Source organism: Lynx rufus, unplaced genomic scaffold (assembly GCF_022079265.1).
Source record: "Lynx rufus isolate CCGP_SWC_20201006 ecotype Redwood Valley unplaced genomic scaffold, mLynRuf1.p SCAF_1, whole genome shotgun sequence".
In the NCBI taxonomy this organism is placed as follows: domain Eukaryota; kingdom Metazoa; phylum Chordata; class Mammalia; order Carnivora; family Felidae; genus Lynx; species Lynx rufus.
In genome coordinates this window covers 153,426,908-153,454,329 of record NW_025814823.1, presented here as the reverse complement: position 1 = coordinate 153,454,329, position 27,422 = coordinate 153,426,908, and the positions used below count along the sequence as shown (strand labels likewise).

The following is a 27,422-nucleotide window of genomic DNA, read 5'->3' as shown; positions in this document are numbered from 1 at the left end:
AAGTAAAGAACGTGCCCAAAATCGCAAAACTAAAAATTAGTAGGACAGTATATGTACTCCAGTCTTTTAATGCCATTATTTTATGTAATTTCTCAAGCTTGAGAATGCTATTTAAAATACTGCAGAGGAAAACAGTGACAGAGAATTGTTTTATTCTAAAGGATGAAGACCGAATTTCCTGTATCTGTTCATCTAAAAAGATTTTTCAGAAACTTAGGTTTGTATGTGAATTCATGCCATTTAAAACATTTTTCATCAAGATTTTAGTTGGCATTTTTTAAATCCACATTTTAAGAAGGTAGTCCTATTTCCTAGAGCAGTAATTTTCTGGAACATGCAGCCTTTAGTTTCTCTTCGGTGTGGATTATGTTTTTCTTTGGTTTATTTCAGTTTGCCGAAATAGGTGGGAAGATCTTGTTCTGTGTGTGTGCACACATGTGTGTGATATATAAAACATAAAGTACCCTCTTCATCAGCTGACCTTAAGAAGTTCCAGGCACAGGGGCCCCTGGCTGGCTCATTTGGACAACCATGCAGCTCTTATTTCAGGGTTGTACATTCGAGTCTCACACTGGGTACAGAGATTACTAAAACAAATAAACTTAAAAAAAAAGTTCCAGGTAGACATCTTCATCGGTGTTCCCAGGAGCACCAGCACAGTGCATATGTCTTAAAAGGTCACCCACTCCACATCTGAGGACTTGCAGTGGCTCCAAATATCTTTACTTATCAACACGCGTTCAGTTTACGCTAAAAATTTATTAGATACTTGTTGAAATAAATTTATGGGTATTTTTGCTCCTGGCTTTGATGGATTTTATATCAGATTAACCCTCACTGAGTGAAATTCCACAAGCTGGAGAAAACACTTTCAAACACACATGTACAATAATAAAACAACAACACAGACAGTAACAAAAGAGCAGATGAAAGTCATCTGAACAGCTAGTACTTGAGGAGCCAAGATCTTGTACAGAAGCAAAATCCATACAGCAGGGAGCCCTCCATTCACTGCCCCCCCCCTTTTTCTTTCTTTAGGGAATTTTCCAATTCAAAGTGAGATGCCTAGAGGCAGAACAGGAAGTTGCAGCCTGGGACCTGCTGCAATCTGAGCAGGTTGGGGAGACGAAAAAATAGGGTTCAAATCTACTAAGGCAATCAGGACTTGAGGGGCCAAGATTCTGAAGCAAAAGAGAACTATAAAGGCATTTGCCACTTCCAAAGCTGACTTTGTGTGGGAGGAAAGGTTAGGAAACTACTGGAATCCAGCTGCTTCCAAGACTAAAAAGCTAAGCAGAGAATTCAGCAGTCTCACCGCACCAGAGAATGAAGAAATGGAGTCCAAAGATTGCCATGCAGGATGAGTTCCAGTTAATACAGTAGGTTTTCAGTTGAGCCACTTGGATCCCCCAAACTTTTACTTTGCCCCAAGGGAGGGGGCAAACTATAAATAGATTAGCCACAAAGCCTGAAAGCCAGGTTCTGTTGGACCCTGGGGAATTTTCCCTGGAAAATCTTTTGTTTGGCCCACACCCTGTTTGCTTTTTTCATTTGCATGCTTTTCGGAAGGGTCTGAACTCTCCAGTTATACAGTCCCCACCAAACCCTAGATAGTCTCACAGTAAGCTTACATCACTCACGTGAGTTACCTGTTTGGACCTGAAGGCGTGTGCTACACATTTAAAAGCAGATCAGTGACTACAGCAGATTCATGTCACAAAATAAGCATTGTGATGATGGACACAGGGGAACTATGGCACCTGTATAGAGGGAATACCTCTGTGTGAGTGGATGAGATCATTCAGTGATCAATCAGTGGCTTAAGAGAGGATTTAAAGGCTAAATTTACTAATCTCTTTTTGGCCTCTCATTTGTCTTTATGTGGTTCTGGAGATAACCATTTCTTTTGCCCGTTTATTCTTTTATAATATTTTGTATTTATAAATCATGTACTTTATACATTATATTTTGTACATATATTTTTATATCATCTCTAGGATAAAATTCAGGGCATTTTTGGATTTTACCTCCATTTGGAAAGTAGGTAACTAAACCTTGCAGGTGTCAAGTCTTTTGGTACAACAGAGGTTTTAAGACATTTGGGGCATCTGGGTGGCTCAGTCAGTTAAGCGTCTGACTTCGGCTCAGGTCATGATCTCACGGTTCGTGGGTTCGGGCCCCACATCAGACTCTGTACTGACAGCTCAGAGCCTGGAGCCTGCTTCTGTTCTGTCTCTCTCTCTCTCTGTCTCTGCCCCTCCCCTGTTCACGTTCTGTCTCCCTCTCTCTGTCAAAAATAAATAAACATTAAAAAAATTAAAAAAAAAAAGACACTTAACTGCATCCTCATTGCTTTGCATCTGGCAGCTCAGCATTGAATTTTACCATAACATATACATATAAAATGTATTTACAAAAATATATATTGATCCCATCCCAATATTTGAGTAATACAAGAGATAGGAATAAAATTTTACACCCTGGAAAAATAACACTAAGGCAAAGAATCTGAATGACCAGGGGAAATATGGCTCCAAATGTTAACTGCTGGCAGTGTTCTCCCAAAACTGTTTTAACAAAAGGGGGTATGTGGCTTGTTTACTCTAATTCTTGTGGCATTGTGATTTCAAGGATCAGAGGAGTGCTAGATCTTTTCACTGGTGAGATAAGGGCCCTGCAAGTCAGGAGGGCATGCTACATGGTTGAAATGCAAAAAATGTGATCAGAAAGGGCACGGAAAAAGTTCTGAAAAGGAAACATTACGGCAGGAGAAATGGAGGCAGCTGTTTTGCAAGGATGAAGCCAGGTGTCAAAAGGTAGTCTATACAGTCCCTTCATTAGTAACAATGTATTCGTGGAAGATACCCACTGGCAGATCAGATCCTGACACTTTTATTTACAAAACCTAGTACAAACAAAAGTGAAAATCCTGCAGTCTGTCTCAAGAGCCCTGCCTGGCCAATCAACAGGGTAATGAGAAGGCAACGTTAGATGTTGTCATCTATTGTCAAATAGAGTTAAGAAGTTTACTATAGGAAAACAGAAAGATGATTCCCAAGCCCAGATGTTACTGAACATTAGACAGTGGTATGACCTAATCAAGACAATTTAAATACACCTCCTTGTCTTAGCTTCTGTATATTTATTTGTAAAGTTATAGAAATGTTCTGGGATGTTTTGAAGAGCACACCAGGCATTCATTAGTCTCTCCATCTCACGCTACAAAAGGAGTGTAGCTATTTTTTTCTTTTTTTTTTTTTCACTTAACTTGACATGGCTCTGGGACAAATCAATGAAAGAGTCCCAACCTCCCCTGGCTTCAACATGTTTATTCCAGGGTTTTCTGGGAAGATTGCTTTTCCACTCTTCATGAATAGTTCATGTGCTAGTCTCCAATGGAAACAAAGTGACATTTCTTATTACTGTTGGCTGTTGGAAAGCAATTGCAAAGAGAGTGCCTTGAAACAATTAGTCCTCTGTAACTGATTATTTAACAATGTGTATTTCCCAAGAGCTGTTTATCCTCAAAAGGAAGCAGCCAAGACTAAATATGTACTGTATCTAAGCCGACACCTGCACTGAACCCCTCTGGATGCTAACTAGGAATTCTCACAGAAGAAAATTAAAGGAGGATTATTAATTTTCTTCTCTATTCCGTTTGCAATGAACTCTGTATGTTTCCTGAGCACAGAAACATGTTCCATTTCTTATGATACCTCAAGGACTATTTTCCTTTGGGAGAATTTCTTCATAAGAGAAGGCATTAGTTTTAAAGCTGAAATTCAATATATAATGACAAGAGATACGTGGAAAACAAGGAAGGAAGAAAGGACATAAGGGGAAAGAAGGAGGGAAGGAAAGAAAGAGGAATAAGAAAATAAACACTATTTTTCTGTATTAAAAGAATATTTATGTGTTCAAAACAGTCTAGTTGGGGCACCTGGGTGGCACAGTCGGTTAAGTGTCCGACTCTTGATTTCGACTCAGATCATGACCTCACTGTTCCATTCCGGGAGATGAAGCCTGGCTGTTAGTGCGAAGGCTGCTTGGAATTCTCTCTTTCCCTCTCTCTCTGCCCCTCCCCTGCTCAAGCTCTCTCTCTCTGTCTCTCAAAATAAACATTAAAAAAAAAAACAAAACAAATAACCTCTAGTTACCACCAAAAAAAAAAAAAAACAATAAAAAAGGAAAAGAAACTGTTTCTACCTTTGAGTTACTTATTTCCCAGCCTAATGTTTAAGACATGGGGTGAGGAATAAAAATGATTTTAACCAGCTGATCTTAAATTTGAACATAGGCTATATATTTTTAGCTACAAATTCCATGTTGTAACTCCCTTCTCTGAAATAGCGAATGGTTCAAAAATTGCTAGGGAACATCTCGAGACCAGATGCTTGTATAAACGAACATGTATAAGCCAGTTACAGACAGAGAGAGTCAAACAGGACTCTGAACAATGTGGTCTCATAACTCACATTCTGAGAAGTGTCATATCCCAATACTATGTAAAGTTCTGCTCCCTTGCCAGCTTATGCATTCCAAGAATGCATTTCAGTTTTTGGAAATGTTCTTATATGTATATGAATCTTTTCCAAAAACGTGTTTTCCAGCATCTTTAAGAAGCTCATGCCTGATATTGCTGGCTACCCTTATTATCCTATATGGGATTCCCTACACATGTGGAAAAATTGTCAGTTAGTAAGGCAGCCCTAGAAGAAAATCTGAAATAAATGCTGTATTTAAGTCTGAATCTGACTGGTTCCAGTTAAAAATAGAAAATACTTTAGAACGTAATTAAGCTAGGAGTGATATGCAAAATGTGTGATGAATGTGGCACCTACACTGACCAATCAGAATGGCTGGAGGTCTGGAGCTGGAGTTAGGATCCTGGAGGCTCCCTATCTGACCACGCATTAACCTGTCAGCTGCTGGAAGTTTGGGGATTCTCCTAGATTAAGCCTGGGACATAGGCAAAGAGTTTAAACCCTAGCCATTTCCATATTTTAACAACTGACAGGGTTCAAGCAATGCCTAGCAGCTGAGGATAAACTCTTGTGATTGTTCCCATTATTGTTACACCGTTTGGATATACCTTGGGCTATACAGTTTAAGAAAGCTGTGATGTATAAGCATGAACACAAATCTTAGAAATAAATTCAACTCACTTTAAAAAAAACAAAGATTAGTGGATTAATGGATCAGGGAATTAAAAAAAAAATTAAATGTGGTCCCTTATGAATTTCTTGCGGACTATAGAGACATTTGGTTAGATGATAGATAACAAGGATATTCATAATAAACTGAGGTCACATCAACGAAATATCCCAGTGATTTGACAATAGCTGTCTTTGGCCTTATCCCAACTTATATCAATGAACAAGAAATTCAGAAAATACGTATAGTGGACATCTGTTACAATGGCCCACCTACCACTGTTGCCCCTCTTTTATTGATAAAAGCATCATTTCTTCTGGTGGGAATTCCATTCTATGTAGTTTTTGTGATAACAATTGAACTCCTTCTACTGATGGAGACTGCTCATGACCCAAGTATGGCCAGAGTACCTTTCACATGTGACTGGTTTCTGCATAGTCGGTGATCCAAGGTGAGGGTAATTTAAGTCTTAAAGGATTTTCCTACTGGGGAATAAGCTCCTTCCATCCTGGGGTGAGAAAGCTGATAGGAGGTGAGTCTTGCACTGGTGGTACCACCATGGTCAATAAGATATTAAGCAATAAAAGTAATAGCAGACAAATTTAGAATAATTTTTCTAAACTCACTTTGCATTTGTATCCATCATGCTTTATAAAGTACTTCATACACATTTTCTTAAAAGCTCAAATGTATTAGATGCTTGGTAGCTCAACCCTGAATCTTCAGAAAGTGATCAAGAAATTCCTGATAATATTTCAAGTGATCAAGATTCCCTTATTTATTTATTTTTATTTTTAATTATTTTTGAGACAGAAAAACAGAGCATGAGCAGGGGAGGGGCAGAGAGAGATACACATACAGAATCCTTAGCAGGCTCCAGGCTCTGAGTTGTCAGCACAGAGCCTGATGTGGGGCTTGAACCCATGTCTATGTCCATAGACATAGGAGAAGGTGTGCAATATCACTACTCATCAGGAAAATGCAGATCAAAACCACAGTTAAGATATCACCTTATACCTGTGAGAATGGTTATGATTAAAAAAATAAGGCAAGATATAACAAGTGTTGGAGAAGATGTGTAGAAAAAGGAACCCTCATACCCTGTTGGTGGGAATGTAAATTGGTATAGACACTGTGGAAAACACTAAGGAAGTTCTTCAAAAAATTAAAAACAGAAATCCCATATGACCCAATAAATCTACAACTAGGTATTTACCCAAAGAAAACAAAAACACTAATTTGAAAGATATAGGCACCCCTATGTTTACTGCAGCATTATTTACAATAGCCAAAATATGGAAGACTTAAGTGCCCACTGATGGACAAATGGATAAGGAAGATGTAATACTTATATACAATGAAATATTATGCAGCCTTAAAAAAGAATGAGACTGTGCCATTTGGACCTAGAGAGTATTATGCTAAGTGAAATAAGACAGAATGTGAAAGATAAATACCATATGATTTCACTTACATGTGGAATTAAAAAAAAAAAAAAGAATAAACAAAGAAACAAAAAGCAGAACCAGACCTCTAAAAACAGAAAACAAACTGATGATTGCCAGGAGGGAAGTGGGGGTGGGAGGATAGGCATAATGAGTGAAGAGGAGTGGGAGACACAGGCTTCCAGTTACAGAATAAGTCACAGCAATAAAAGGCACAGCACATAGAACACAGTCAATGATATCATAATAGTGTTGTATAGTGACAGTAATTACACTTATGGTCAACACAGCATAATGTGTACAGAGATGTTGAATCACTATGTTGTACATTTGAAGCTAATGTAACATTGTGTGTCAACTATACTCAAATAAAAAAAATTTTTTTTAAAGATTTCCTTTTAAGGGTGCCTGGCTGGCTCAGTCGATGGAACATGTGACCCTTGATCTTGGGTGGTAGTTCGAGCCCCCATGTTGGGGGTAGAGTTTACTTTAAAAACAAACAAACAAAAAGATTCCCTTTTTAAAATTTCATCAAACAATAAATATACAAAAATTCAGATTATTATAAAAAGATAACTTTCATGTGTTAGTCTCTGGGCACCTAATCACATAATAATAGTCTGGATAAAATAATAGTCTCTATCACATAATAATAATCTGGATAAAAAAATGAAGCAGTAATCCCCTTTGAGCAAAATACAGTAGCCAAGCATAAGATACACACTTTTGTGGGTGCAGATAGTGACAAAAGCCAGTTAAAAAAAATACAAAGCCAATAAAAAATAATACTAACCACTAAGTCTTCATGGAACATACATGGAAGATCTTACTACCATATAGCCATATTCTATGAAAATGCCCAAGTTGACGACATGAGACAGTTTACAAACTAAATGAACTCCAACAAACTGTAGAGAAATCATATTTTTCAAGTGTTTCTTTTTTTTTTTAATTTTTTTTAACGTTTATTTATTTTTGAGACAGAGGGAAACAGAGCATGAACGGGGGAGGGGTAAGGAGGGGGATACACAGAATCTGAAGCAGGCTCCAGGCTCTGAGCGGTCAGCACAGAGCCCGACGCGGGGCTCGAACTCACGGACCACGAGATCATGCCCTGAGCCGAAGTCAGATGCTTAACCGACTGAGCCACCCAGGCGCCCCTCAAGTGTTTCTTAACAGGCATTTCTTTTAGGAATGATTAACTGAGCACTGGTACCAGGAAGGTACTGGTGTGCCAGAATGGCACATAAGCTCGTGGCTTCAAGAGTGTCACAGAGATGGAATGAAACTCATTAAATATGCGTTTGAGATGTTTTTAGTTTTTACATATATTTAGCTTTGATTAAGTTCCTCTAAGAAACAGGCCATAACAATTACGCTTATATCTCACCATGAAATACAGTTTAATGTCCAACAGTCCTCTTTTATTAGTAAATTTGCGTAAGTGCTCCACAGACTTTTTCGTGTATATGTGGTTTGATAGGTGATACTGCCTACCATCTTAACCTTGAGGCTCACATTCATTTAATTGCTGGTGACTGGTTCAATCATGGATTTCAGGTGTCTAACCTCCACTGAATCCCTCCACTTTCTCTCTAAGCAGTCTGTTTCTTGACCATCTATCTTCCAACCCACCATAGTTTGCTATTTACTTTCTGCCTAGAAACTTCTCTGAACTTTTTACCACTTTTAGCTCAAGCTTTCAACCCATTTTTCTCAACAAATGTCCTTGCTTCTTGACTTTCAGAGAAAAGAGAGAGCATTAGATGCAAATTCCAACTTTTCTCACTTCCAGCTTCCAAATGGTTTTCCATGTTCCTCCCTCTTTCCCTAGCCTCAGAGAAACAACTCTCCTCCATCACTTCTGTTCTTCCTGCCCTGTCCATGATCTTGCCACAGCAAAGAGTCTTTCTTTCCTCCACTTGTCAGTTTCTCCTTCTTTGTTGGTTCTTTTCACAAGAAAACAGAAACAAAAAATCTCCTTTGAACCAACCAGCCAAACATCCTTCCTAAGCTATTACTTTCTTTATCTCTCTTTCTATACTCCATTAAACTTCTTGGATAAAAATAATTGCTCCTCATGTGAGGTACAGTACAATTGCTTAATATGTTATGCCATTTAATTAAATCACACCATAATCCTAAATAGTATGTATTCCCATTTCACAGATGAAGAAAGTAGAAAAAAATTTGTATCCATGACTCAACTAAAGTCAGCTGGATAGATTGGTGGAGTTAGGATCATGTTCACTATATCAGCAGTTCTCAAACTGTGGTCCCTAGCCTGGCTGTCTCAGCATCATCTGGGAAACTGCTAGAAAAGCAAACTTCCAGACCTGCTCAGATCTACTGTATCAGAAACTCTCGGTGTGGGGCCTGACAACCTGTGTTTCAACAAGCCCTTTACATGATTTTGCTGCAAGCCACAGGTGGGGAACACTGCACTGCACCACAATGCCCCTCGGTCCTCAGCCTATTTATCTTCTCTGCTGCACTTGACAGTTAGTTAGTATTGTTTTCTTCTGAAACTTTCTTTTCTACCAGAAACTCCAAACTCTTCTATTCTAGTTCCCTTTCATTAATTATCTCTTTCTGTAGCTCTCTCCTAAAACCTAGTTACTAAATTGTTATTAATTATTATACAATTATTAACTAAAATTAACTTTACCAATGACTCCCACATCTTACCAACTCACCAACCTCACTGCGTATTTCCTAGAACCCTATGCCTGATGTGATCTTCATGTTGACTAAAGATGTTGGTACCCAGCCATTCACCTGAGCCTGGCATTTCTAAATGATGTTGCTCTCTGATACTCCGCATCCCTACATTTTATTGGCTAACCAAATTCCATTAATGGTTATCTTTACAATTCTCAAACCTGTCACCTGCTCTCTATTCCCAGGTATGCTGCTGAAATATTATAGGCTGGACTATGATAGGAGCCCACCTCTAACTGGAGCTGTTCCACATTTCATTACCCTCCTAAATGTTTCCAGTCATCCTTCTTTTTTTTTTTTTTTAATGTTTATTTATTTTTGAGACAGAGAGAGACAGAGCATGAAGGGGGGAGGGGCAGAGAGAGAGGGAGACACAGAATCGGAAACAGGCTCCAGGCTCTGAGCCATCAGCCCAGAGCCTGACGCGGGGCTCGAACTCACGGACCGCAAGATCGTGACCTGAGCTGAAGTCGGCCGCTTAACCGACTGCGCCACCCAGGCGCCCCTCCAGTCATCCTTCTAAAAAAGTAGTACAAGCAAGTCACTCCCAATCAAAATTTAAAAAATTTTAAAAACAAATCAGAGCAAAACAAATAAAAACTCCCAACTTTGATGGCTTCCTACTGCTTAAAAGCTGAAGTTCAACATCCCTTCTGAAGCATGGCAACAAGGCACTGAGGCCAACTTACCCTCGTCTGTCTCGGCTCCCAGCATTACCTTCCGAACTGCAAAGGCTTTCTTCTTGCCACCCTCACCCCAACTCTTCTCTAAATCTCGGCAAGATTAATCAGTTCCCTTTTGTACTGCCCAGACTAACACTGTTTCTCTGCCTGAAATACTCATCTCTAACCATACGCTCATCACTAACTTAACATTAAAGGTATTGCAAACTCAATGGCAGGTAAAGTGAATGAACAAAGTCTATCCCATGTATAGTAAGATCACATGCCCCATCTAAAGGGGGAAGCATCCACTTAGGACTTGCCAATTGCTGCCAAGCAAGTACTGCTATTAAAGAAAAGCCAGAAATTTAAGGTTTTATGTGAGATTTCTCAATTTTAAAAGTTTGCAGCAAATATTAAACAATTTTTAAAGAGTTTTTTTTTAATGTTTTATTTTTCTATTTTTGAGAACAGGGGGAGGGGCAGAGAGGGAGGGGGACAGAAGATCCGAAGCAGGCTTCGTGCGGACAGCAGCGAGTCTGATGTGGGGCTTGAATTCACAAACAGTGAGATCATGACCTGAGCTGAAGTTGGGACTCTCAAGGACTGAGCCACCCAGCTGCCCCCAAATATGAAACAATTTAAAACACTGTTCTGTATACCACTGTGTGTCCACCAAATAAAATACATCTGCAGGCTGCCAGTGTGGACCTCGGTGTTAGTTCCAATAGACCCCTGGGATTCAAAGCTGACCAGACAGGGCCTCTGATCTGAAGGGCTCACTCCCGGGGCTCATCTCAAATGCTAGCACTTGCAGGAGTAAACAGGTGCTTCACTCAACCCTTACAACATTTTGTTTGCACGGCACCTGGCATAGTCTATTCTAACCGCTGTTTACTCCCTTGAATCATCACATTGTAAAGGAGCAGGCCTGTCCCCTCCACCCTGGGACTGTAGCACTAACACAATGTGCCAGCAGCAGGTGCTTGATGGTCTCTGTGGCTATACAGAGATGTCTACATACCTCCTTGTATCAACCTGATGCCAAACTTTCAAGTTACTTTGTATTTTCTGTCCTTCCTAAATCCATCTTATGATTTGCTTAGGCACTGGGCTGGAAGATATGCTGTCACTAAATAATTTGTTTCCTTAAAATCCTTAAAATGAAATAAAAATATGCTTTGAGTCTCGTTTCAGTTGTATGCTGTAATCCTAATAGGTTTTTCTACTCATGTTCCTTGCAACATGGTGGTCCAAATAAGGACTTTTTAGAGAGATCTTTGGTAAATTCAAGATATTATTTTGGTCTGGGACAGACCTTTTCACTTTGGAAAATAAGGAAAATGAGTTCATTTGTTCCATTTGTTAATTTCAGGGTGCAACTTTTTTCCATTTAACAAAAGCACTAAAAAAGTCAGCTTTAATTTTTGCTATAGTTATATAATTCCTAGTTATGCTATCCAAGCACGCTCACAAAACTAATTTAAGCTGGGCATTGCCAGACTTAGAGGATGTCAATCATTTTTCAGTGAACCAAAACACTCTCATTTCACTAAGCACCAGGCGTAAGAGTGGACTGCTTGAACACTGCTATCTATTTCACTCTTCAATTGCTCTAACATCTAGACACAGCCACCGTCCATGGTTACCTGCTGCAAAGTTTATAAACATCGATCCTGCTGAGAAAGAAATATGTTTTTGTAGTTACTCAGATGTTATCTAAATAAAGGAGGGTAAATATTTTACCCTTTATATTATCAGTATAAACAGCAAGTTAGAAGCCCAGCCATATTTTAGGTATTAAAGATTTAGCCCTTCATCATTTTATTCTGCAACTCTGCGTGATGTTGTGTGTAAAAATTCACCTACGTGTAGACACTTGATTCCTTTACATTGAAACTCCATGCCCGTGTTCATGAGCATACATGTGTTCCACCAGCAACCAGATTGTAAGCTTACCTGTAGACTGTTGAAAATGACAAAGAGGACCAACATCCAGAAGTGTCTGTAAGCCATGTGCAGGCCTCCCCAAAGCCATGTCACAGAAATCAGGGCAAAGAGATATAAAACCAGCGGGACTTCTAGAAATAAAAAAGAAATTTTTTTTGAGCTCTGGGATCCTGCCTAGTCACAGATACACACAAATGTATACTGGCTCCTTTCTTGTAACACTCTGTATGCCTAAGTACCCATTTTGAAAGAACAACCTTGGAAATCCCATTCTTATGCCAGAAAAGAGAGGGCACATTGCTGAGTCCACATTCTTTCTGTTTTCCTGATGGGGGTGGGGAGGGGGGGTGGTGCAGAATGAGAACTGTTCCTCTCCTAGACTACCACCTGCTGGACTGTTCAGGAAGTGCCATGAACAACTGCAGAGATGCAATCACATTTCATCCCCAGGTAAATCCCCTTAAAAGAGCTTTCCACCAGAAAATGGCAGGCAGCGGTGTTGCTCTGGAAATTAGCGTAGTCCAACCCAACAATTTAAAACACAAATGATATAAAAACTAGCTTGTGTGTCATGGAAAAGTATGTACTCATCCTTTTTTTTTTCTGACAGAGAAGACACCAAACTTTATGGCTAATGTTAGAGTAAAGATGAAGTGACAGGTTCGCTAGTGTGAACACTAAGCTTATTCTGCCTGCTGTTTCTCATGCAAGTTGTTTCAGTAGTTTTCAGGAGAGATCTCTTCAGGGCCAAGGACTTCATTACTCATTTGACTTTGATATTTGCATTGTAGAATAATAACCTTAAAAAGGGGATTTTATTATTTAAATGACTACCTATAGTAGACTTAAAAAGTGAATCAGATCATAACAACTGCAAATAAACACATTTCAAGCTGTCTGAAAGACATCAGGATGGACCACACCATTGACAACTCTTAGGACAGACTTCAAGGTCCAAATATACCCACTATTTTATCAAGTAATGCCTAAAATCTACATGCACTCTGAAAATTTGAATAGTTAAATAATATGACTTTAGCAATTTTAAAATTTTATTTTGAAACAATGTCAAACTTACAGAAGAGCTGTAAGTACAGTATGACAACATAGTTTTTCTCTTCCCTGAACCACTTGAAAGTTGCCTTCCTCCATCACTTTCTGAATACTTTATTTTTTTAAATATATTTTTTAAGCTAACATTTTTTAAGTTTATTTTTTTTAGTAACCTCTACATGCACTATGGGGCTCGAACTCCTGGCCCCAAGATCAGGAGTGACACCCTCTTCTGACAGAGCCTGCCAGGAGCCCCAAAACTTAATTTTTCTGTTGTTTTCATTTTTCCCTCTGAAAACTTTAATGTGTATTTTCTACAAAGATTTTCTCCTACATAAACACAATAGGACCATCAAATCAGGAAATCAATACTCATATATTCCTGCCATCCTCAGATCTCATTCAAGATTTGTCCATTATTTCTGTTATCTTTTTTGCATCGGAAAGGTACAGCTGACATGTTTCTGTAGTCTCCTTTAATCCCAAACAGTTCATCTGTATGTCCTTGGCTTTTATGACTGACACTTTTGAAGATTACCGGCCAGTTTTTCCTGTGGAGTGTCCTTAAATTTGAGTTCATCTGATCTTTTCCTGTGATTCAGATTAAAAAATTTGGCAAAAGTCACAGAACTGATACTGGGTTCTTGTTATAGCATTCTTTTATTGGGTGGCACAAAAATTCCATTTGTCCCATTACTTAGGCTGCTCATTCAGGTCATGTGATTAAGGTAGTGGCTGCACAGATTCTCTACTGTGAAGTCAGTCTGTTTTCCTTTGTGATTACTAATTATCTGTGTGGGATTACTTTGAAACTGGATAAAACCCTTCCTCTTATCAAATGTGTGATTTATCCATTATTTATTTTTATAATATGGACTCACAGATTCTCAATTTATTTAAAGGGTTATTGGGGTGCCTGGGTGGCTCAGTAGCTTAAGTGTCTGACTTGATTTCCTCAGGTCATGATCTCATGGTTCATGGGTTTGAGCCTTGTCTCCCCTCCTCCACTCGTGCTGTCCCTGTCTCTCTCAAAATAAATAAATAAACTTGAAAAAAGGGTTATTACTGACTACTATCATTTTGATGCCCAAATTATCCTGAATTTGATTAATGGAAGCCCTTGCAAGATAAGATGGCATCTGTGCCCTTTGTGCCTTTTGTTATGTTCTCATGATTCTGTAAGTACTTCCTTGATTTCTGGCCCAACAAGATGTTTCAAACTTCTCTTGTACTTTCCCTGATCCAGTTCTGGTTTCTTTTTGGGGAGAATGGCATTTAGAAACCAAGATTAGGTGGTCAATATGCTCGCTATTATTGGGGTGTTTCTGCTCCTAAGCCCTCTCTGTAGACAGAGCTAGAGAATCTATGTAGGTACACATATGAACACACACACACACGTTTACATCTAGATTACTGTAGCTATTTCTATATAATGAACATGATTAGTTCACACTAATATTTCAAATCCAATCCAAACCACAGGGTTAATTCTCACTTTTTTCCTTTAATTTGTGTAAATCTCTTGTCTGTTGTTAAGAAATCTAGTTCTCGTTATTCTTAATATATTTAACTATTTGACCAATTGCCCTAGTTGATTGTATCTAATCTCTGGGTGCTGTTATTCCTTCTCTTGCACAGATGACCCCTCAAGCTTATTTGGGTTCTGACATCTCAAGCTGGGCTGTACCCCATCCCTCACAGAGATGCCCCCCTCACAATGAACAGGGTTCCCACACTCCATGCTTGAACATCTTCCTGTGGATGGTAATTGTGAAGAGGGCTTTAGGATGGAATTCTTTGAGAAGGGAAGGGAAAGGCAAAAAAAAGAAACAGGACAAAAGAAAGGAAAGAAAGGGAAAGGGGGAGGGGAAGAGGAAAATGGAACCTGAGCATTCTTTTTTTTTTTTTTTTTTTTTTGAGGAGAAAAAAGCCTTTAAAAAGACACTATGCTGGTATCTTCCCAAAAATACCCTTCATAAAAAAATATAAAATTGCCTGAGTTATTATAACTTCACAGAGAAAATAAGAATAATATAAGACACGGCTTATACAGATGAATAATTCCTTTGTCATTAATGCCTTACAGCAGGACAGGGGAAAATATATTAAGATTTATTTAAATTTTATAAAAATTCATTTTTGTTTAATGAAATCATACAATTTGATAAAGGGCCAGAGGCTCATTTTTACTAATGACAAGATACCCTAATATTTAGGAAACTTCCTATGCTATACTCATTAAATTTTTTAAAGATTAGGTATTAACTCTGGCAATTGCATTCTTTGTTCCACTGTGTAAGTACAAAATTCTATTTATGGCTCTGTGCAGAGTACAAAAGGACATGCATACTCTGCATGGACAACTAGGAACCCAATTTTCAAAATTTGGCCTTCATGTTCCTCTAAAGTGCCTAGCCCAACAAGTGCTGTGTGCTGACAGAGCTCAGTGGGGGAGCTGAGAGAGCATACAGGGGCCTGACCAGAAACACCCAGGCCTATGTTTTTCTGGAACTCTGCAGACAAGTGTGGTGGCTTGGCACCCCAGATCAGAAACTCTGCAAGGAAGAAAGCCAGGCATAAATAACTCAGCGAGTTGAACAATAAACCCCAGGCTGGTTTTTCAGCAGTGCAACAACATTGAGGACATGATTTCAGGTGGAAGAAACATATCTAGGGGTACATCCAGATTTTGTGGGCCTGAAGTTCATAAAACTTGAAGAGATATCTTTAAAAAAATAAAAATTGCAAAAAGCAAAATTAGGCATAAAATCTTGGAAAGGGCCTATATGCAAGAGAGAGGCCCTAAAACTTAAACTTCATCAGCTTTATGCTAATCCACCTCTGAGGAGGTACCTTCACCCTCTTTGGGGCCTGGAGTAACTGACCACAGGGAAAAGGGCTGTTGGGAGTGGGTGATGGGGACAGACATGGGGTGGGGGGGTGATGCTAATAGCTACTGGGAATTCCATTTGGTAAGCAGAAAATTAATGCTGCACTTAGTGAAAATCATATCAGTTGTATATTTCAGAAGCTGACATTTCACATTTGGTGAACGACTAGTAACTTTTCTGTTGACTGTATAAGTCAGTGCTTACCGGAACAGGTATTTACAACTGGCCACACTAGAAACTTATGTTTACAGGTGAATTTGTTAGAAAACAGAACTTCAATGGCTCTAGGTACTATCACCAGAAACATCTTTGCTGCAAGCATTTTGGGGGCAAACATTTTAGCAAAGTTAAAAAGGCAACTGGTTGAGGGTTTGGTTCATTTTTCCACTGACACACTACACTCATTTTATATAAATCTTAGCCCTCAGAATGGTCTCTACACTGGCACCGAGTTTTGAACCAAGATTTCCTATAGAACTTTAGGATGTCTATCAGTGAACTGTGACACTATGCCAATAACCAACAGTGTCGAAGGGCTTTTACAATGTACTTCAAAGCTCAGTTACAAATATGCATCCTAGTGTTTGGAAACTGGTAGCTCTGCTAATAAAGGAAGAAATTTTAGTGAAACAAAAAAAGCGTGATGATGAACAAGGAGATGAATTAACAAACAAACAAAAGCATAGCACTATGAATGAAAGCCTCTGAAGACAAATGCTTAGGTACAATCCACAAAATAAAACCTGATACCTGTTCAGGCAATCTACACACATTTAAAAGGTATTCAGAGGTGGAGGGCCTGGGTGGCTCGGTCCATTAAGCATTCAGCTCAGGTCATGATCTCATTGTTCACGAGGTCAAGCTGACAGCACACAGCCTGCTTGGGATTCTCTCTCTCTCGCCCTCTCTCTGCCCCTCTCCTACTTGCCTCTTTCTGTCTCTCTCAAAATAAAGAAATAAACTTTAAAAAAAAAAGCACACAAAAAAATAATAAAATGTATTCAGGGGTTCCTGGCTGGCTTAGTCAGTACATCATGCGACTCTTGATGTTGGGGTCATGGGTTCAAGCCCCACATTGGGCATGGAGCCCATGTAAAAAAAATAAAAAATAAAATGTATTAAAATATTTTGTATTCACAATAAGGTCTTTTTAATTTTGCTATTCATTTTTCATATTTCATCATGTTCTTCTTAATGAATGCCCTCTTTTATTTTTCATGACTTTTATCTTTTACGGCCAAATTGCTTTATTGCCTATTAGTAATGTGGTGATTTTGTTGGCAGTGAAAATGGTTGCTATTGTATATACATATGATGGAATATTACTCAGTCTTAAAAAGGAATGAAATTCTGACATGTGCTGCAATGTGGATGAATGTTGAAAACATTATGTCGATTAGAATAAGCCAGACAAATATTGTAGGATTCCATTTACATGAGGTGCCTGGAGTAGGCAAATTCCTCTAGACAGAAAGTAGAATAGAGGTCACCAGGGACTGAGAAAAATGGGGAATAGGAAATTCTGTTTATCGGGTACAGAGTTCATGTTTGAGTTGATGAAAAACTTCTGGAAATGGATAGTGGTGATGGTTGCACAACATTGTGAACGTACTTTTTGCCACTGAATTGTACGCTTAAAAATGGTTAAAATGGTAAATTTTGTGTTATGTATATTTTACTACAATTTTTCGTTAAGGTCATGCTAAAAAAGATAGGCTGGTGCGAAGATGAAGTTCGATGACAGGGAGGGAAAAAAAGAATCAAATCCTCAAAGTACTTGATTTAAATACTTAAATTAGCACGGAGTCATTAATGTGAAAAACGAAGTAGTTTGAAAAGGTTTTAGTGAAAGAAATTACTTGTGGAAAGGAAAAAAAATCAGAAAGTGGATATGTCATTTAGTACTTACCATCATTAAGAAAGTCTACTTATGGGATTTTGTAGATTCCACTGAGAATACATAAAATCTCTTTATGTTTTAGTGGAAAATATGATTTCAATGAATTTAATTGCCATTTTTAAAGAAAGTATGGTGCTGTATTATCTCTTCTCTTTGTAATTGCAGCCTTGGCTTTATTGCTATGCACCAGTGACAACAATAATGGCTTTATTATGGAAATCACACCTCATTTACATGAGGCTGAAATTTATTCTGTGTTTACAATCTTCTAAAGTACTTGTTTTAATTTTACCTCACTGACCTTCTGATTCTAACAATTTGGATGTGCTACTAAAACAAACTCATCAATGTAAAACAAGGAATGCAGCTGTGAAATAATGTGTAGATTTAAGATATTTATGGGGCTATTTCCAACAACAGGCATGTATTATTTTTAAATGAGAAAAAAAGGTAATTGAAAACAAGGTATAGAAAGGCCTTATTTCTAAATTATGTGCCTTTTATTCTGAAATTAGCAGATACTTGGAGGCAGAGAAATTTCATTGATCTGACCCATTTATTGGTGAGAACATATTAATTGTGTTCTTATGCTTTCTTAACAAGGGACAACACTAACCCCACAATGCACAGTCACCTACCAGTGTTCTCAGCAAATAAACCAAAAGTCCTGGAAGAATACAACAGGACACACAGTTCACAGAACTGCCAAATCAGCATTAGGATACTGTGGGTAGAACAGATCATGAATCTACAAACACTTACAACAGAATCTGGAGACAGGAGCCGCAGGACTTAGTTTCCCTGTTCTCTAAAGGGGTTTTTAAGAGCTCTTAAATGTTTGTTGCAGCAGGCTAGACTTTGCACATCTCTGCTCTCCGCTATATGCCAGGTTCTTCACTTTTCTTAGGCATTCTTTCTTTCTTTTTTTTTTTTTAATTTTTTTAATGTTTATTTATTTTTCAGACAGAGAGAGACAGAGCATGAACGGGGGAGGGTCAGAGAGAGGGAGACACAGAACCCGAAGCAGGCTCCAGGCTCTGTGCTGTCAGCACACAGCCCGACGCGGGGCTAGAGCTCATGGACTGCGAGATCATGACCTGAGCCGAAGTCGGATGCTTAACCAACCGAGCCACCCAGGTGCCCCTCTTAGGCATCCTTTCTAAATTCATAATCTCCACAGTCACTTTCTTTCAATGAGCACTTTAGGGACAGCAATTTCCAAATGTGCACCTCCATGTCCCTTGAGCTCTATAATCCCAGGTCTGGAGATTCCCCTTCCTCTCAGACTTTTCTCTTCCTTCCGGGTACTAGTACAACCATTCACATAGATTGACCCCATGCCTCATTTCCCCTGATGTGCTGCACCACATGGGACGTGTGGGGGGGGAACCATCCACGTTAAAGTGCTTGGCACACAACCTGGCACAAAGCACAAGCTCAGTAAGCCTTACCCACTATCATCCTTATTCTCATGACCATTATGACTTTAGTCAAGTTAGGCAAATAGTGCATGGCTATACATAGCCCCTTCTTACCTATTTGAAGAGCCCAAAAATCAGGTAATAAAAAAACATGTTGAGCTTTTTTTGTACCTGAATTTCCCAAAACTATTTGGCTACAGAACCCTTCTGGAGGCACCTGAGTGGCTCAGCTGCTTGAGCATCTGACTCCTTAAATTTTCTTTTTTGACTTTTTTTTTTTAATGTTTATTTATTTTTGAGACAGAGAGAGACAGAGCATGAACAGGGAAGAGGCAGAGAGAGAGGGAGACACAGAATCTGAAACAGGCTCCAGGCTCTGAGCTGTCAGCACAGAGCCAGATGCGGGGCTCGAACTCACGGACCGTGAGATCATGACCTGAGCCGAAGTCGGACGCTCAACCGACTGAGCCACCCAGGCGCCCCAAATTTTCTTTTTTAACGTTTTATTTATTTTTGGGAGACAGAGTGTGAGAGGGGAAGGGGCAGAGAGACAGCGAGACACAGATTCCCAAGCAGGCTCCAGGTTCTCAGCATCTGACTCTTGATTTTGGCTCAGGTCACGATCTCACGGTGCGTGGGTCGAGCCCCATGTTTGTGCTGACAGCACAGAGTCTGCTTGGGATTCTCTCTCTGCCCCTCCCCAACCCTCAAAATAAATAAGTTAACCTAAAAAAAAAAGAACCCTTCTGTTTACCTGACAATCTGAAGATCACACTTGGAGGAGGGTTGCTGTCAGAGTGTAGACTGTAATTTCCACCACATCCAAACTGTTACTGAAAACTTCCTGAGCAGCCTATTTATTTATTTCTTAAATGTTTATTTATCTATTTTTGAAAGACAGAGAGAGAGCAAGTGAGCAGGGGAGGGGCAGAGAGAGAGACAGGGACAAAGGATCCAAAGCAGGCTCTGAGCTGACAGCAGGAAGCCTGATGTGGAGCTTGAACTCACAAACCATGAGATCTTGGCCTGAGACAAGGTTGGATGCTTAACCAACAGAGCCACCCAGGTGTTCCCCTGCCAAGCCTATTTAAAATTTTTTTTAACAATTATTTATTTTTGAGACACAGAGAGAGACCACAACCTGAGCCAAAATCAAGAGTCAGACACTTAATCGAATGAGCCACCCAAGCGCCCCCTTACCAGCCTATTTAAAATGGACCTCTCAGTGTCTTCTATTCTCTTCCCTCTCCCTTTTCTATTCTAGTCTAACCCATCCAATCCCACTTAAAACTGATGGCAATGAGTCTCAAGAAGGTATTGTGATTCACAAGAATAAACTTCAACTCTAGAAGGTAATTTAAGTAGCCTGCAGGACATCTTAGACAATGGGTACAGCAAACACAACTAATAGTGGGAGCCTACACATACCACCTTTGGACACGGATTTACCCGGACCCTTAACTGATAGGTGAAGAAAGCAAGCCTAATTTGGAAGGATCTGTACAGGTGAAAAAATGGATCTGTAGGCAGAGAAGAGAGTTAATCAATATTTGTCTAGAGTATATTTTCCAGAGGCAGAGAGAAGTAATGTGAACGGGTTTTCAGAGGAGTCTCAAGGTCTCTGAGAACCTAAATAACGGTACTTTGTCACCAGCTGACTTAGGGCTGCCCTGGATGCTAAAGGACAGTCCAGTGTCAGGCCTACTTTGAGTGTGATTTATTGGGAATGAAAAAAAAATAGTACAAGCCTAGAATTATGGTCTCGCCTTGCAAAAGCTATATATAATTTTCAATTTGCAGACTATAATTTTGAATCTAAGGAGAATAATCAAGTTAGATGAGACATACCCACATGGACCTTGCACAAACTGTTATTAGAGTAATTCCATTTGAACCATGTACTTCAAAGTTGCCAGATAATATCCTCCGGGGGGGGGGGGGGGATGTCAAATAGGTCTGTGATACTTAAGGAAAAGGCTAAATGGTCTGTTTTCTTCTTGTGAGGAAGATGTCTTGGAACTATGGGGAGAATTATCACTTGGGTTCCCAGCCAACATAGTGATTTTTAACACACTTCATAAACATTTCACACAATGACATTATGACAGAAGTTTTTAGGAGGTCTAGAACAAACATGAAGCCAGCCAACTAACAACTGAAGACTGGCTTAACCTAGTTTACTAACTATACTACCAGTTACTCAGCCATTAAAGAGTTCAAAACACTCATCCCCAGGCATGCTCAGACACCTAACAGCAATTTCCAACACATTTAGCTTCTATAATACTATGAAAATATACAATGTGTCTTTCAACCTGTTTACATCTATATTTTGAATCTTACTATATGGCCTCATAATTTTTGGAAATTAGGTTACTATGTATTTGGCCATGAATAGCCAGTTATATTTTACAGATGGTTTGATAGGACACCACACAGTAGTCATTAAGAGTTAACAGGCTCACATTCAACACTGAAGTCTTGAGTCAATTCTGACACAATGTCTCATAAAAATTAATACTAAAGATGTGTTCAAGAAAATATTTTTACAGTGTGTTAAATATGTCAGTTCCAGAATTGTTTTCTGGTAGACCCTCAATCTGGATAAATGCCAGCTGACCTCACACTTATTTCCTTTAATTTGGTTCTCTAGCTATCACATTGCAAAACTGTAACACGAATTTAAAATTTTACTTTATTTTTATTTCGTTTGCCATGTCACTATTCTAAAAAGTCTACTTGAGTTAAATCCTTTGGATCTTCTCTGTCAATGTGATTAATTGCATCTCTTCTTCCTACGGCTATCAGATTATCAGGGCATTGTCTGGTCTTTTTTTTTTTTTTAATGTGTTTATTTATTCTGGTGGGGGGGCAGCGCAGAGAGAGAGTGAGGCAGAGGATCTGAAGTGGGCTCTGTGTGGACAGCAAAAACCCTGACACAGGGCTCCAACTCACAAATAGTGAGTTCGTGACCTGAGTCAAAAAGGGACGCTTAACCTATTGAGCCACCCAGGTGCCCTAGGGCATTGTCTCATCTTCAAAATGATGTAATGTATTTCACAAAAGCTTTGAGGATATTACTTACGCTCTGTTGTTAAATAATATCTGTAAGTAGAGAAAACTAACATGAAACCCACATACAGAGCTGTTTGCAGGTATACACAATAATAACAGACCATAAAGTGGTATAATATCTGCGTTACACACAGGCTTATCATTGTTCATGTAAGCAATGGCACAGTACCCACAGGTGTGGCCAGGAATTTTATCCATGTGGAAGTAAACTAATATCTTATTGCTTATTCTTACTAACAACCTTGAACCAAGCCCTTACAGAGAAAATAAGAGGAACCATTGTGTTTAAGAAAGAAAGGCAATATCCAGATTGGATGCCATGTGTATCATTTACAGAGAAGGAGGCTGTCCAAGACGACAGTAACATCAATACGGATAATATTTTTATATTAGTGACCAAAGTGATTTGTACCCAATGATATACCATTAAAATTTCTTTGTATATTTGTCATATGTGTATTACATATTTGTAATGTCATATGGACAGCTTAAAATCTGTGAGATCTTAATTCCAACGTTTTTTCTCTTTTTCTCCTCTTTCATTGGGAACTCAAATTGTTAATGGTTAGACTGATTCATGGGTATCTGATATTAGTAGCAAATTTTGTCCTACGCTCAAAATTATGTTTCCACATTTTTTTTTTTTAAGAGTAAGAGCACTGGATAAAGAAGATGTGGGAGGTACACACACACACACACACACACACATACACACAGGAATATTAAACAGCCATAAAAAGGATGAGATCTTGCCATCTACAACAACACAGATTTGCCTAGAGGGTAGCATACTAAGTGAAATTAAATCAGACTGAGAAAGACGTGTGGAATCTAACTTACATGTGGAATCTAAACAAACAAACAAATGAATAAACAGACAAACAAAAAGCAGATACAGATCTATTAAACCTGAGAACAAACTGATGGATGCCAGAGGGGAGGTGGGTAGGAAGATGGGCAAAATGGGAGAAGGGGATTGGGAGGTAGAGGCTTTCAGTTTCTGGATGAATAAGTCATAGGAATAAAAGTTACTGCATAGGGAGTGTAATCAATGATACTTATAGACTTGCATGGTGACAGATGGTAGCTAAGTTTGTGGTGAGCACAGCATAATGTATAGAGAAACTGAATCACTATGTCCTACACCTGAAACTAATGTAACATTGTGTGTCAAATATACTCAAATAAAATTTTTTAAAATTAAATCTCCCTTCCTTAGGGGCAAAAAAAGAGGGAGAGCATTGGAATTTTATTTAACTCTAGGTACCATGGTTTTGGCATTAGTAGATAAGACTAACGAAAGAGCAGCCATACAGTTTTTTTGGCCACTGTGCTTCCCAAGTCCCCAAAAGGAGCCATTTTTACTATTTGATTCTGTCTTTACTAGACAGGTCCTGCTACAGTTTGTGTTTGTTTCTATCCATTTGTTACTTTTTTTTTTTAACCAGGTGGAATTTTGTGAAACGCATTTGTAAAAAACCAAATTTTTTTTCCTGGTTGATAAAGCAGCTTTAATATAACCACAGAATGAGTGTTTATTTGCAAATACTCTGGAATTTCCCTCTCCTTTCTCAGGAGAGAGGAAACCACCACACTTCTTAGAAATTGTATAATTAAACGAGTGTAAGGATCAAAAAATGTTCATTTCAATGACTTGTTAATTTACAACACTGATTTACACTATCTTTATAGAACTGTGCAATAGGGCTTCAAATTGTTCTTCAACAACCTCAGTCTTTCCTCCAATCCAACATCTACTTCTTTCTGTAAGTTGGTGCATCCTAATTATAAATCACATCATTTACTTTCCTGAGGTTATTTATAATAAATTTTACAATTTGCTTCTGTCAAATTCCATTAAAAGAAAAAGATCTGTTTTGAATATGGGCCCTTGGCAAATTACATTTTTTTTTTTTTTTTTTAAAAAGCATGCACTGAGTTTGATTGGGTGGGATTTATTCATAAAAAAGGCAGAACTGCAGCTATATGAGCAAGGACTCCGGAGTCAGACTACTTGAAGGCCATTTACCAGTTGTGTGACCTTGGTAAGTCACTTCACTGCTCTGAGACACAAGTTCCTCATCAGTAAAGTGACAATCATATTAGTATCTGCCAAATAACGTCTTGTGTATCTAGGGAGAATTAAATGGTTGAAATGCATAACACTTTGAACAGTGTTATGTACATTTTGGCTATTGCTTGTTATTCAAGAAATATGTTTTAGCAAGCATCAAAAATATATTAGATAAAATGTGACAGATAAGAGGATGAATTACATATGCATATCCCTTCAAATAGCACACACACACCCACCCACCCACATACCTACACCCACACACACCCACACCCACACACACACACACACACACACACACACCCTATACTAAAAGGTAGAAGATAAGTATTAGAAGAGAGAGACCAAGTTACAAAAAACCCCAGGGAAGGCAGCAGTTAACTCCCACTGATAGTATTAGAAGGGGAAGGAATTTCAGGTGGGCCTTGAAGATGAGATCTATTTCAGCACGTTAAGTATTGAGATTAACGTACTGGGAACAGCCAAAAGAGAGCCGAAAGAGGCAAATGCATAAATTAGTGTAAATTAGTCTTTCCGATTGGAATTAAAGGTCAAAGAAGGTGCTTAATGAGGAGAATGTTTGTAGCACTACATGGTGAAGGCATCTTGAGGGCTAGGTTAGCAATACAGAATTATTTTATAGGAAATGAAAGCCATTTAAAATTTCTGAGAAAGAGGTGTGGCCTTATCAAAACAAAGCTTAATCTCAAAGGAAAGTAAATAGATTGGCGGAGAGACTGCTGCAGGCAAGGACACCGGTTAGGCAACTACTGCTGTGGTCAAAGGGGGAGATAATGAAGGCCTGAGGCAAGGGAACGGCAGAGGAGAGGCCACCACAAAGGAGAGGACACAAAAATGTTACCGAAATAGAATCTAGTCATACCCCCAAATCACAAACCAATGAGAAACTTCAAAATTATGCAGATATTAGGACTTTACTGAAGATTCTAATTCAGTATGTCTGCAGGGAGACTCATTAAAGCATCATTTTTGAAAATCTGACTTTTTTTTTTAAACTAGGCTCTGCACCCAATGTGGGGCTTGAACTCATAACCCTGGGCTCAACAGCAGCAGGCTCTACCGACTAAGCCCGCCAGGTGTCCCTCTGAAAGTCTAATTTTTTTTTAAATTATTTTTTTAAATGTTTATTTTTGAGAGAGAGAGAGAGAGAGAGAGAGCGAGCATGTGAGGGGGTAAGGGCAGACAGAGAGGGAGACACAGAATCCAAAGCAGAGTCCAGGCTATGAGCTGTCAGCACAGAGCCCGACGCAGGGCTCAAACTCAGAAGCTGTGAGATCATGACCTGAGCCGAAGTTGGTCGCTTAACTGACTGAGCCACCCAGGCACCCCTCTGAAAGTCTAATTTTGATAATTGGTCATATTTGACAACTATTGACCTAAAAGTCTATGACTGTGGAGTTAAAAGAAATTGCACAGGCTTCAGTTAGGAAAATAAGAAAAGGATTAAAAGGAAGAAGAAAAGGAAGAAGAAAGAATAACATAGAGATCAGAGCAGTTGGGGAAGGCAGAAAAACAAAGCCGATGACAATTTTTGTACTTCCTGAGGACAAGATATTATTCTCAGAGAGAAGATAGGGAAGAAGTTGGGAAGAGAAGTTGGGCTCAAGCTGACAGATTTGAAAATTACCACTATGATAATGAAAAAGGCAAAAGCAATCCCTAGAAACCATTTATACTCCATACTTGTGAATCTCAAGAAGAATGACGCATGGCCTGGGATTTCACAGGAAAAAAAGAAGAGAGTATCATAAAAACCAAGGGAGATGAACTATATTCAGTTAAGTTTTGGTTATCAGTACTGATCTATGTGGAAGAGTGTAGGATAAGGACAAGAGGAGAGAGGTCAGTAGATCTGGTGTCCAAAGTTATATAGGTGATGAATGAAAGAGAATAAGCAATGTAGTCTCAAGGCTTAGCAGTGAACAGAAGGTGAGGAGTACAGGCAGTAGTATTCTTCAAGAAACTGGTTGGTGAAGGAGAGAGTCAGGGAAGTAACGTGATAAGGCATTGTGGGTAACCTTATTTATTTATTTATTTATTTATTTATTTATTTATTTATTTAAGAGACAGAACTGAGGGGAGGGGTAGCGAGAATCCCAAGCAGGTTCCATGCTGCCAGCACACAGCCTGATGTGGGGCTTGAACTCACAAACTGTGACATCGTTACCTGATCCCAAACCAAGAGTTAGATGCTTAATAACAGACTGGGCCACCCAGACACCCCTAAGCTCTTTTAAGTCAGTGAAAAGTGATGCATGTTTTTAGACAGAGAGGAGAGACCCAGAGGAGAGGGAGATACTTAAGAGGTAAGGCGATTGTGGAAAATTTAATGAAGCAAGTTCTAAGAAAAGGAAAAACAGATAAAGGACACAATCCAGAAGGTTAGCTTTGGTGAAAATGAGTTACCTAAAATGGGAGGAAAGTGGCAAAGAAGGGAGGCAACAAAGATAAATGATCAGATAAAAATAAGGACAGGTTAGTGAGACAGCATCATGCTGTGTTCACACCTTGCAGAGAGTGAGAGTAGAAGATATTAAGCACAAAACTTAGGGGCAGTGAAATCTGTTTCAAAGATTACTTAAAGATCAATGAAAGATAATCCAAATGATTTTTGAGATGCAGAGGTGGCTCAGTTAAGGTTACTTACAATAAACTCGTTTCCACTACAGAGTAGCACTAATTGGTTAATAACAAGGAGACAAGTGTGTGGCATAGACTGGACCAGTGATGGGCAAAATTGCTCAAGGAGGGAGCAGTGAGAATAAAGAACAAGTTGAGGGAAGGGAGGTCACAGTGAGAATAAAGAACAAGTAGGAGAAAAGAACTGGGAGAGAGAGACAGAGAGAAGTTGTGTTCAGAGGTGGAAAGGGAGATTGTGGACTAGGAAAGGAGGCTATCATGAGGGATGGCAACCACAGCACCATGAAAAGGAAAAGGAAGGCTAAGCAAAAAGCATAGATTTAAACAGGAAAAAGTGTTACCCAGGGACATAGTAACCTTACACAAGAGAGCAAAAATATATTTGACATCCTAGTAAATTGGAAGGAGTGGCCTC

General features: G+C 39.0%; 1 protein-coding gene across 1 annotated transcript in view; it reads right to left on the bottom strand.

Moving 5' to 3' along the window:
- Positions 1-27,422, bottom strand: part of ADGRV1 (adhesion G protein-coupled receptor V1) — a 543,587-nt gene that overhangs the window by 53,678 nt on the left and 462,487 nt on the right. Inside the window, exon 88 of the mRNA XM_047076463.1 lies at positions 11,942-12,063. Within this exon, the coding sequence (XP_046932419.1) occupies positions 11,942-12,063 (122 nt within the window). The remainder of the gene's footprint in view (positions 1-11,941; positions 12,064-27,422) is intronic.